Source organism: Macrobrachium nipponense, chromosome 48 (genome assembly GCF_015104395.2).
Source record: "Macrobrachium nipponense isolate FS-2020 chromosome 48, ASM1510439v2, whole genome shotgun sequence".
Lineage (NCBI taxonomy): Eukaryota > Metazoa > Arthropoda > Malacostraca > Decapoda > Palaemonidae > Macrobrachium > Macrobrachium nipponense.
The window spans coordinates 10,010,281-10,023,932 of NC_087223.1; the positions used below are offsets into that span (position 1 = coordinate 10,010,281).

General features: G+C 39.3%; 1 protein-coding gene across 1 annotated transcript in view; it reads right to left on the minus strand.

Annotated features, from left to right (window-relative positions):
* The window catches only part of LOC135205039 (myosin-2 essential light chain-like), a 32,303-nt gene extending 19,254 nt beyond the window's left edge, over positions 1 to 13,049 (minus strand). Inside the window, exons 1-4 of the mRNA XM_064235299.1 lie at positions 12,931 to 13,049; positions 12,795 to 12,822; positions 5,910 to 6,050; positions 4,874 to 5,038 (exon numbers count right to left, since the gene is read on the minus strand). Of these exons, the coding sequence (XP_064091369.1) occupies positions 4,874 to 5,038; positions 5,910 to 6,050; positions 12,795 to 12,822; positions 12,931 to 12,933 (337 nt within the window). The 5' untranslated portion in view covers positions 12,934 to 13,049. The remainder of the gene's footprint in view (positions 1 to 4,873; positions 5,039 to 5,909; positions 6,051 to 12,794; positions 12,823 to 12,930) is intronic.
* Positions 13,050 to 13,652: the final 603 nt, after the last annotated feature.

The following is a 13,652-nucleotide window of genomic DNA, read 5'->3' on the forward strand; positions in this document are numbered from 1 at the left end:
GCTCGAATAAGCCAGTCGCCCAGATACAGAGATATCCTCGCCCCCTTCATATGTAACCATCTGGCTACATTTTTCATGAGCCCCGTGAATACAGGCCGAAGCAAAAAGCCCTGAACTGGAAGATCTTCCCTTGTACCATGAACCTCAAATACTTCCTTGAGGCAAGATGAATCGGTACGTGGAAGTACGCGTCCTGGAGGTCCAGGGAAACCGTCCAATCTCCCGGACGAAGAGCAGCGAGAACCGAAGAAGTTGTCTCCATGGAGAACTTCCTTTTCTCCACAAAGCGATTAAAGGCACTTACGTCCAGAACAGGTCTCCACAACGCCCCCCCCGGGGTTTTCGGCAAGAGGAACAGGCGATTGTAGAATCCTTGGGAGTGGGGATCCTGAACTGGTTCTATGGCCTCCTCCTCCAGCATTTGGTCCACCATAAGAAGAAGGGTTCGTTGCAGAACAGGGTCTTTGTATCTTGCTGAAAGTTCCCTTGGCGTCGAAGTCAAGGGGGCGGCCCTTTCCTGAAAGGGGATGAGATATCCCTTTCTCAAAATAGAGACCAGTTGTCCGCTCCTCTCTGTGCCCAGGCTTCTGAGAAATTGAGAAGTCTGGCACCTACTGACGTCTGGAGGACTCGAGTCCCATTTAGCCCTCTTGAAGGGCCTGAAAGAGGACCTACCTCGCTTTTACGGTCCTTTTCCTCTGAAAGAGGTTCTGAGAGAAGGGCCCCCACGAAAGGGCGCTTGAGAAGGACGACTCTCCTTCCTGACGGAGGGAGCAGCTGGTCTCGCCTTCCTTGCAGACTGCACCAACAGATCTTGAGTCGCCTTCTCCGTCAGGGAGTGAGAAATATCCTTCACCAACTTGGAAGGGAACAATTGGTTGGAAAGAGGGGCGTAAAGTAAGGAAGCCCTCTGGATCAGGGATACTGATTTCGTTAGAAAAGAGCTAAACACCGCTCTTTTCTTCAAGACTCCTGCTCCGAAGAGAGAAGCTAGCTCTCCTGATCCGTCCCTGACAGCTTTATCCATGTAGGACAACACGCTGTTCAGAACCTCAGGTCCTAAAAACTCTGGATCGAGAGTTTTCTTGGCCAATGCCCCAAGGGACCAATCCAAAAAGTTAAACACTTCCAGTACATGGAAGAGTCCCTTGAGGAAATGGTCCATCTCTGTCATTCCCCATGTAGTCTTGGCCGTGGGCAGGGAATGCCTCCTTGCGGAATCTACTAAGGTAGAGAAATCTGCCTCAGCTGAAGATGGAAGTCACAACCCCATCGGCTCTCCAGTTTCATACCACATGCCTCTCCTTCCCGAGAGCTTGGAGGGAGGACAAGAAAAAACTCCTCTTTCGACTTGAACCAATCCCCTACCGATTGGAGAGCTTTCCTCATCGAAATGGTCGGGCGCATCTTCAAGAAGGAGGAACTCTTTGCTGTCTTCATGCTGGAGAACAGCGACCGAGGAGAGGGAGGAGCAGCTGGGCTGAGAGAATCGCCAAATTCTTGGACCAGCAGGGCCGCCAAAGTGTTGTAGTCGGAAAGAGCTGCTACTCTAGGAGCTTCCTCCTCCGAAACTTCATCCAAGTCTTCCTCTGCACGCCTGTAAGGAGATGCGCAGCTGAAGGAAGGAGAGCGCTTAGTAGGCGAAGAGCGCCTGGCTGGCGTCGAGAGCTTGATAGGGGAGGAGCGTTTGCGAGGAGAGGCGCTTCTACGCGGAGAGGAGCGGCTGAAGGAAGGAGAGCGCCTGGCTGGCGCTTCATGGCTGGGTGGCGCCGCGCGCCTGGCTGATACAGTGCACTTATCTGGCGCTGCGCGCCTGGTCGGCGTCGAGAGCTTGCTAGGAGAGGCGCGCCTGCGAGGGGAGCTGCTTCCCAGAGGCGAAAAGCGGCTGCAAGGAGAGGCGTGCTTGTCAGGAAGAGAGCGCCTAACCGGGGAGAGGCGCTTGGAACTTCTCGGAGACACACTCCTGTCTCGAGAGGCGCTCCTCTTATGCGGAGGGCGCTTAGACTTCTTAACTGGAAGAGATGCGTCCTTCCTGCGAGGAGGATCTCTAACCAGAGCGCCCACCAACGACGAAATCTGTTCTTGCAGATTGATCAGAATCCTCTTGGTAGAACTCTCTTGGTCCGCCTCCAAAGAAGACGAAAGAGGTTTAGAAGCTGAAGGAGGCGCTGAACTAGGAGCAGGGCTGACAGGGGCTTTCCTGGCTCTCTTCCTGTCCACAGGAGACTCCTCTGGGAACCGCTTCGGGCTGGAGTCCAACATACTGCTGGGAGCCTTCCAGGCCCTCTTCAAGGGGCGCGACTCCTCAGCCGAACTCCATCCGCGCTTAGGAGAAGCCGAATCAGTCGACGAAAAGCACTGTTTAAGGATGCCTTTGCTGTGGCGATCCCTGGCAGTCTGGGTCTTAACAACAGATCCTGCCGAAGGGACGCCTGACTGGTGGGGATTCTCCACAACCTCCTTACGGTTTTCAACATTCCTCCTCCACTGGGCCTGGGAGTTTGGAAGAGGTCTAGACCTGGGAGCGTTGCAGAGCCGATCAGACGCCCCCCCCCCACTGCACTGGGAACACTGCACTCACTAGACAAAGCACTCTTACCTTGCCATGCAAGCATTTAAAGCTCCATCCTTCGTAAAGCGGCTTTCATATTAGCCATCTCCACAGACATCCACAGGTTCGGTGAAGGGCGAAGGAGCTGAAACCGTAGCAGAAGATGCTAGAACTACATTAGGTATAGGAACTAAATTTTCCTCAACTGGCTCGTTAGAACGAGACCTACTAGTGCTTCTAGAAGAAGCCTTCCTAATTCTATCCTTCTCTAACTTCCTCAAGTAGGAAGATAGAGCATTCCATCTTTCCTCATTCAGACACTCGCATCCCTTACAAGGATTAGTTATAGAACAATCATTCTCCCGACGCCTCTTGCATACAGTTTGAGGATCTACCGAACCCTTCGATAGCCTCACCTTATATCCCTCATTCACACACACTATATACATTAGCAGAGTCTGACATCATAAGAAAAATCCAAAAGCGTAATCCAAAAACAATCCACAATAGCATACGCCAAGCCAACGATCCAATACTTCACCAAAAGACAGTCCAGAAGATCAACGGCAAACGAAAAACGAAAATCAGGTCAGGAGGAACCAACAATGGTGTTGTTGGAACCGGCGACAGAGAAAATCTGATTAGAACACGGGAATGGTTCCTAGTCCCGCCACCCAGCGGTGGGAGGGTAGATCACCTGACCTACCTGTAGCGTGTGCCGTGAAATTTGAATTTCTGTCGGGGACGACGGAGTCTATAGCTAAGTATATATCTGCCGGGGAAGTTGAATGTACAAAAACAAAAACCTTTACATTAAAACAATATAAATTCAATCTGGAATCAATATAAATGCCTAAGATCTACTGTGTGAAATCCATAAAAAGTAAAAGGATAGAATTTTATAATATACTAACCACAATTTAATACAATGTCCCCAATTTATGATAAAAATATCCCATTTTGTTATATTAGATTCAAATTCATTTAAGTGTCCTGTGAGCATTGGAAGAGCACTTTAAAATAATGACAATTTTATCCTGCATGTATCAAAAGAATGATCTATCATTTCCTTCTTCTACAGGACTTCGTAATAAAAGTTCCTAATTTCAGGTTTCCTATTACCCTCTGTTTCTTCTTTCAAATGAAGACCCTATTCTTTGGAACTTGAATTTCAAGTCAATGGCTCCTGTGGACTTGTTCCATATGAGGTTCATCTTCTACATAATAATAAATGTGGATTGGTTATCTGTGATTCAGAAAGAACAAAACCTCTTTGATTATTTGTGATTCAGAGAGAACAAAACCAAGATGGAAAGAAAAAATTGCTAGAAGCTGATTTCTTAGGAAGAGATATTAAATCATGAAATTCTCCTTTACGGCAATTAAGAACCGGTAGAAATTCTAACACCGCTTCTGTCAAGAGAAGAGAATAATTTAAATACTGCTAACTCACTTCACCCACAAAGTGATAACCTTGTCCTTTACAAATTTTTGGTTTCTGTTAACTGTGGCTGAGAAAAGACAATACAAAAGTTACACAAATGCTGACAGCACAATCTAGGAAAGGTTTCATTCAATGCCGACAGCACGGACTACCATGGACCTGGTTCAAAGGAATGCAGTATGACAAACAGTCTGTACTGAAACTATATAGGCCTTTCCGACAGCAATGACAATGCATGATACAAATATAAAGCTTTGTAGGGAAATAAAAGGTACCTAAGCTTTTGAGATCAAAAGGGGAGAGTCCATAAAAAAAAAAGGAGTAGTGTAGTTTAGAGATAAACTCCCTTATTTAACAGAGAAAATTTTGCAAATCTATGTACAGACTTACAAAGTAATGAAGTGAATAAAATTAAAACTAATGAATCAAATAAAATTTACATGGGCAATAAGACAGACCCAATTTCCTAGAGAAGTCAATTCTGCTTCAGCTCATGATGGAATTTGGGACAATTATCAGCAAGATTTTCAAATCATTCATATTTCACTTAGGAAACATGAATGGAAGACCTCAAAAAAGACCGAGAGGCCTAAAGAATTCTAAGAACTAATAAACTAAAGTTGAATAAACCTGACAAGGTAATTGTATACCATGTTAAAGTAGGCTAGTATTACTAAATTATAATTCTTAAAAATCAGTTTAACAAACCTGCAAACTCCACAATCGCACTGAAGATTGTACAGTACCTAAACAAAAGTGGAACTCCAACAAAAGAAAAGTCCCCAAAATTTCTAAGAAACAACCCAGTAAGAAATAGAATTAAAAATTAATCTCAGTCTCAAACCTCGAAAAAAAGAAAAGAGAAAAAGCCTTCTTACCGAGGTGAGTCATCAAATGACGGAGTTCAGCTGAGGAAATGTAGCCGTTGCCATCCTTGTCAAAGTGACGGAGTCCCTCGATGAAATCGTCAGCGGTGTCAACAGGGCGCTGACGGGAGATGGTTTGCAGGATGGGCAGGAACACTTCGAAGCTGATCCTCTCCTCTGAATAATAGAAGAAAAATTAGTCTATAATAAATACAGCGAGACTAAAAATAGGATGCTTTATCAGCACAAGCACTGTAATTTCCTAAAATCGCTAAATCCTGTTCCTCTCCATTGGAGGTAGCGCTGCCAATGCACCTCATGTGTTGCATTGTGGGAATTATTCAAGGTTCTTTGCAGCGTCCCTTTGGCCCCTAGCTGCAACCCCTCTACTGTACCCACTTTCACATTCGCTTTCTTCCAACTTACTTTCCACCCTCTCCTAACATCTGATTCACAGTGCACCTGGGAGGTGTTCCTCCTGTTACACCTTTCAAGAATTTTTACGGTCAATTTCCATTCCAGCACTGAATGACCTCATGGATCCCAGCACTTGGCCTGAGGCCTAGATTCTATATTCTAAATCCTGTTTCTGGAACTCACAATTAAAAGCTCAACATCAAAACCAGAATAATTTCAGTCACAGTTCAATACGAACCATACGAACAGTGGATGAAGACATATATATTCATAACTCGTCAGTATAAACAAAGTTCATCAAGATTCCATCAAACCAAGACAGCTTCTACTGCATACATGGTCACAAGACAGAACAATGCAACTTATCCCCAAAAAATCCTGGTACTGTATCTCTGAGAGCCTTTACTTATATTTTCAAAAGGCAACAGCTACCTACATACGATGTATATTCATGCCGAGTGACCAGGTATTCAACATTCATCATTAAGACATGCCAAGTGACCAGGTATTCAACATCCGTTATTAAGACAAGTTTCATATTCCCACCTGCCTATCAAAAAATGCCCACAACTACAAGAGGATAATCTTATCAGTGCATGACGACAAATAATGCAACCAAACTTAGGCCTACCAGGTCTGTGTTGGTGTGAAACCTTCTTCACTTCTGACTCTGTAGGATTCTGGCCGAGGGCTCTGAGAACCTCTCCGATCTGGGACACCTGGATCTTGCCATCACCCTTCTGGTCGAAGATGGAGAAGGCCTCCTGGAAATCTGGAAACAACAGGAGATATTAAACAACAGAACAGAATAAGCAAACTCAATTACTGGAATTCTCACACACATTTACACATGCTGAAATTGTAGCACAACAGCACATCAAAATAGAACAGGAAATTTAATTTACAAAACTATATGGTAATGTACAGCTGGTCAATTGGATAATAGTCAAGATAAAGTTCAACAACGCTATTGTATCGCTATTTTTATAAATCATATCATAAAAAATTCAAACCACTGGTAATTCAAAGAGTAGGCTAATGACTACTTAAAAACAAATAAGCACACTTGTACAACTTGACATAGCAATAAAAATGCAATAGAACTTGACCATTGCTACTCTATCCTCTAATGTGAAGCAATGGGGAGGAAAAAAAAATGTTCCTTCAACAGTTATCTTCAATTCACTGTAAAATGGCATTTTGTTGAAAAATTAATAGCATGATAACTAAACTGAATAATACATGAATAATCCATCACAGACAAAATGAGAAAGCAGTTTAGAATAAGTATTCCAATACATATTAAATGGAAACACCCAATTCCTCATGAGTTAACCTAACCTGTCCTTGACAAGGGTGGTTAAACCAATCAGAGAAAAAGCTATTAAACCCAATGTATCTTTGGAAGAGACAGCTTATCCTAACCTGCCTTAGAGCACGTTGTTTAACCTAACCTGTGTTACACCCGCCAGTTTTACCAAACCTGTCTTACAAGTTTATTAGATAAGAAGAACTCTACCCAGACTTTGGAGCAGGACAGATTCCACTTAAGGTATTAGCAATAAGCTATGGAGCTTCTAATTTCTTAACATATAAACTTAGCATTTTAATGACCAGGCAATGACATAGAACCGACTTCCCTAAAAGATAAGAAATCCTAAGGTTTCATTCCACAAAATCAGATATGGTACATAGGCTAGGCTTTATGCCAGTATATTCCAAAAGTCATGAGAGAGTAATAGCTATGAATTTTCATAACCTACACTAGTTGGTATTTTTTTTCTTCTTGCCAATGACAATCTAGAAGCTTAAATTTGCTTTGTGTTCATGTAAAATTCAACAATAAAACTGCAAGCTATGGGAAACCAATCTCAAAATAGTAGTACTGAAACAATGATTTTTAAAACCAAGTCTAAACTATCGTCACAACTATACTTAACAGAAGAATTCCACTTTAGCAAATACTAACCTCAATTTTTACTAGATATACAGTGGACCCAAACGTATTCGTGTTCTCTGGATTCGCACTCGTACATTCGCGGATTTCTCTCGGGAACATTTCCCCACATTATTTGCGGAAAATTCACCTATTTGTGGTATATTTCTGAGCAATATCCACAAATTCCTGATTTTTTTTTCATAAATTTCATCATAAAATACACTTTTTATGATAAAATTAAAAAAAAAAACCAGGTATAAACATTTTTAGTGGGTTTTTCTCGAGTTTTAACTAACAAAATAGGAGGTTTTAGGATTTCTATTGGTTCCAACTATTCGGGGGTTTAACTATTTCACGGGGGGGGGGGCGGGGGGGGGTGTGTGTGTGTGTGTGTGTGTCTGGTACGCATCCCCTGCAAATACAGGGGGACCACTGTATAAGCAGGCTACCAAGAAATGGCCAGTCAAAAATAGTAGCATTTTCAAAGATTTCCTAATTGTATGACCTTCAGTAAATATCTGAGAGTTGCAACAGCAGTAACTAACCTTTGACAGAAGCACCTTCTCAATAATTACCATAATATAGTATATATACACAAACTAGGCAGAATTAGACAAATATTTTAAAAACCTATAAATGAATGACAGCAGTTTACCTTTTTAGAAAATCTAGCAGCAACTAGGAAGATACCCAGTGAATAACATTATACCGAGAAGACACGCGACAAGCTTTGAAAACTATTTCCGGGTCCTTCCATCTACACAAAGCAAAGTATTTGGCACAGTTTGTAACCAGAACAAAAAGCTATGACAAAAACTACCAAGTATATAAATCTACTGAGGAAGAATATGCTCAGATTTAAGACCATCAAGGGGTAAAATGTTCTATCATCCCAACTGCATATTACCAGCTATTGTCTCAAACTAGAAACAAACCCAAAACGGCAAGAAAAACTACTTTTTCAGTCAACAAGTTATCTTACAAAAATACTAACATCATTAGAAAAGTATAAATGTACGTACTGCTGAACTTTGACAATCTTTCGAAGTCATATTAACATCTTACCTCTCACCCATTTTCTAATTACGATAAGGAACAATTAGACCATTTCAATCTAAAAGTCATTGCGTTATGACTTTGCTAACCCAACATTAGTATTTCTCACACTGAGACAATTATATTTACTACAGGCCATATGAAATTCAAACTTTGTACATAGTGCCCCCTAACCCTTGATGCCAGGTCAGTCAAGTCCATTCTGTTTGCTCCTAAAACTGCGCAAATGAATGCAGTGGAGGCAGGCTTACATATCTAATAAGCTACTTTTAAGGTAAAATATAACTCTTACCATCCCGACAAGGCTCCTATCTAACTCCTTTTCTGGTAAACAACGCTATCCTTACCATCCTGACAAGGCTACCTATTTCACTATGAAAAAGTCACTACCTAACCTATTCATCCGACACCTCAAATCTGTCTTCAATAGCCTTAACTGCAGGCTAATTACTGGCCTAAAATTCTTTATTTTCCTCCATGAAAACCTATGTTCTTAAAAATAACCACCACAGAATACCTAGGTTTTAAATCCTTAAATTACCACCACAAAAAAACTCAAGATTTTAAGGGCGAGAATTCACATATATCCTCGCTTTTGTGAGTGGTTTTCAAATTATATTGGTTAGGTGAATGACCAAAAAAACAAAAGCAATACAACTCCCATGTTTGCCATAAATTAGAAAGTGAAGCATATGTCAGGAATTCAGCTTACCAACCAAAGTCAATGCACCCTGCAATTACACGTGCACCAAGAATGCCTTTCTAAACATACACATCTCTAACATCTAATCACCTGGCTGTCAAAGTCAGAAAATGCCTAACTTATTATTCAAAAAGTTGCCAGAATTTCACTCGGCTCATGGAAGAGGTATGGCAAGATATTGAAAATAGTGCTAACCTATGCTATGATTGTTCTCATTAGCGATTACTGACTAACCAATGGCTAGCCCACTAACCACAATAGTATAAACATTTTGAAATATTTATCCCAAGCTAAAACAAAGTCTGCGATACCATTGGCAAGGGATATGGCTAAAATATTCACACCAAGAATCATGTAGACTAAATCATACACATCAATAGGCAAAAATAAAAAAATAATCGGCCCTATATAAACCAGTGCACCCCCTTTAAAAAATTAAATTCCTACTGCCTATATTATTCACCTGAATGAAAAGTTAAAAAACATAGCTTATGTGCCTACTGCTGCACATACATAAGGAAATATATAGGAAAATTCAAAAATATTTCTTTAATTTTTCACATTTTTAGTGACAGAGCTATATATAATCACTTTTAGGAGAGATGAAGTTCAAAGAATTCCTCACACCCTCCAGACATTTTCCCAATGCTATCAAATAAAAGTCACAAAATGGTAATCCTACGGAATAACTATGCACAGAAATATTGTTTATTAATTAAATTTCTTTATTTTAAAGTAAAGAAGAAATATTGTTTATTAATGAAATTTGTTTATTGAAATGTTTACTAATTAAATTTGTTTACTGTAGAGTATAGGAAAGGGTGTATATTATAATGCAGTACAGGAGAGGTTACTTGAAAAATTCACCTAACTGCAAAAAATTTACTATTGTTTGTTCCCATATTGATAAATCTCTGAAGTTACTTCACTTTTCTCTATTTTGTTCATTCACACAATTTCATTTATAAACTATATCTCCATCAAAACTACTGCAATACAGCATATGCTAGGATAACATTTCCTTCAGCATCTATTCCTATTAGACTTTTTTCCATAGTGTTGCCTTAAATATATGCTAGAGTAACTTTCAGGAATGCATACTATCACTACCCTAAATGTAAATACTGACAAATGTTAGAGGTATGTACAATATGAATTTGTAAAACTTATATGCCTAGCAGACAATCTGTCACAGCTAGTGTTAAAGGACATCAAAATTAACTTATAATTATGTTAACATTATAAAACCATACATCGGAAAGCTGAACCATAGCACTAGGCTACAAAAAAGGACATTAAGGCAAGCCTGCTTAACCTCAGGAATGATAACAATTCCTACATATAGCCTATACCCAAAGATTAAGTCAGACTTTACCATTTATACCAGTCAACTTATTTAAACTCTAGGAGTACAGTGGACCCCCCCTATTCGCGGACTTCTCTCTGGAACGTTTCCCCGCATCATTCGCAGGAAATTCGCCTATTCGCAGTATTGTTCTTTGGGAAATATCCACAAATTCCTGGTTTTTAAAATCAATTTTATCATAAAATGCACTTTGTGATAAAACTATTTAAAAAACAAGGTTTAGTATGTTTTTTTTTTTTTAATTTTTAACTACCAAAAATAGGGGTTTTTAGGTTTTTAAAGCATCTTAATAGGGGTTCCACTATTCACGGTGGGTCGGGGTGGTACGCATCCACCGCGATTACGTGGCACCCACTGTGTTGGCCAAAAATGATACAGGGACACCAAAGAGTTCATCCTTACTATGCTATGTTAGACTAATGATAAAAAGCCATCCAAGTCCTGAAAACTGCTAATTCTACAAACACTTTGCAGGATGCCATGAAGGTAAATTCCTCAAGGAAGTAAATGTAAGGGAGAAGGGTGCACAAATTAATAGCTTCAATATAATTTTCCATGTAATCAAAGCGGAAACTAAGTCAAGCAGCACGGGTGAGATGACTTAAGAAATTCACCAAGGAAATGGGAAATTCTCCATCTTTTCCATCTATATTTTTAACATTTTATCACCAAGGGGCTTATATGCATTAAACACTGTGTTCCATGGAGTCTTCCCCTAATAATAAGTATATATCAGCCACCAAGGATGGATTTAAAAAAAAAAAATCTACCAAAAATTTTCTGATTATCTCATTGGGATTGTATTATATAAACACTTTCCTATATATATGCTTAATCAAAAAATATATTAATAATGGGTTATCTTGTGTGACCTTCACCGTTACATTTACTCTCCAGTGACCTCACTTTTCTATATAGCTCAGTCAAAAAAATCTTATTAGTCTAATCAACACTTATCACCATGCAAAGCCCTCTAGTAGCGTTTACTACTTAAACTGGCTTAAGCGGTAAAACTTCAAGCTACTACCACGGCCTATGCACCCTTCCAGAAATGGAAACTTCCAGTTTATCTGCAAAACGGGCGCAGTATTTAGTACCCGCTTCCTTGGGGTTGAACGTAACACAAAACTACAGAAAATACCATAATCATACAGAAGACAAACATAAACAAATACAGACAATAGAAAGTAAATATTCTGGTCTCCCACTACGTAAAGCAACCTTGATTATAAATCTAGTAAAAACATTTAGTCTAGGGTTGGTTAGTGGAGATGAGGTAGCCTTGTCTAGCCAACTTGGCCTAACTTTCACACAGACTAACATTATTATGACTAACTTAGCAAAAAATTAAGCTGAAAATTTTTGTCTAACACATTTATATACAAGCCACCTACATTTAAGGGCTACAGTTTCTAAGCCTAAATATGCAGATAAACTATTAAGCTTAAAATATGAAGTCTAACTTACTTATACATCAAATAAAAAGCATTACAATCAAACAATGCCTAACCTCTCAAAGTAATCGAAGTATACTCAATGTTAACTTTCATTAAAATATGATGTTCACCCTAAATTTGAGATAATTCTAACAAAATGTTGTTAAATAATAGTACTACATCAAAATATCAATCTTAACAATCAAACCCTGCCAAACCTCTCAAAGGTACCGATACAAAAAGCCAAATAAACCAGTCTTACATACCTATTTGGGTAGATACATCAATTGTCTAGCCTAACATACCTAGGGGTAAGTTGGGCATTTTTTTGTTTCTTTTTTTTTTTTTTCCCCCCCCCCCCTATACCCCCTACCTGAAAAACAAAAGTTCTTTGAAAAACTGATTCAGATTGATATTTAACGTAAATTTGCATTAAACCTTGAAAAGTATCGTTAAACATCTAGTAGCCTAACATACACTGGGGTAGGTCGGGTATTGCCTAACCTACACGAAGTCCGATATTAACTCGTGTTAGCTAAATTACAACATTTGATAACAATCCAGCTTGTTAAATTAAGATATTTAACAATAATTTGGGTTACTAAATCTTACAAAATTATTATTCTAGCCTAACGTACCCTGGGGTACGTCAGCCGCACCCGACAAGCCCTAGATCTTACGTTAAATTACGATATTTAACACCAAACTAGTTTTAAATTTACAAAATACTGTTAAATATTGTCCCAAACATTAGATAGGAGTCCCACTGAAAACCCCTTTTGTGGGCATCGTAATGCCCCTACCCAGGGGGGGCCACCCCTTATCAACTCTTAATTAAATTAAGACATCCAACCCAAATAAGTGTTAAATATTATAAATATTGTTAAATATTCTGATAAATTTTTCAAATCGACTGGGCACGTCGGCACCCAATCTTGGCACCAGCCAAATGCCACACCACCCTCCCCGAAAAAAATGACACACCGCCACCCTCAACCCGCGAGTAGATTACTCACCCATGATCTGGTCTTCTGAGAAGGCTGCCTGCAAATAAAGAACAGAAATCACATTAGATGTGACAAAAATAACTTGAAAATGACATTAATATCGACAAAACAGTACTAATTCGGGTTTAAATGAGCGAAATCTCACCATATTTAACGGAGGAGGTTCGGCTGAGTTGTTTACACTTTCCAATCTTCCCTTAGACTGACGACGACTTCTATCCGCTATGAGTTGTCGACGATCTTTTGAGATAAAAATCGTTAATATTTATCTGAAATTACTTTAAAATAACGTTCATTATTTATTTACATTATTTCAGTAAGGTAACGGTAAAATACGAGATGGTAGTAACGTTATACGAAAGCATTTTACACTTGTTTTGGAAAGTATTGGAACCAGGAGAGTTCGTTCATAACATTAGGTACGTCGGGGAATGAAATCAGTTGCACATGTCTGGCTTAACTTTCTTACCTAACGTTCGTTTCTAGCCGATTCAAATGATTAAACTCTTTATTTAAAACTAAATTTAAACAAAATATGATAAATTTGACAATATAAAAGCCTATAATAATAAATATCATATAAAGTTTATTAAATAGTTTCAAGTGCTACTTATCAAAGGTTAATGAACGCATCCATGATTGCAGTGCCCCGTTCTTGACCTGCAAAAAGAAAGTTTGTTAATTATCTGCCAGGTAAATTACCGATTTATTTACCGCATTCAGACATTAAAACACATATATAACAAATTTATTCACCAATGCAAAATACGATTAATTCACCAAGTTGATAGAAAAATCCTGTGGCCAAAAATCACCAAATTAGGTATTGAAATGATTTCTTTGTAACAGCAGGCAATAACGTGCCTT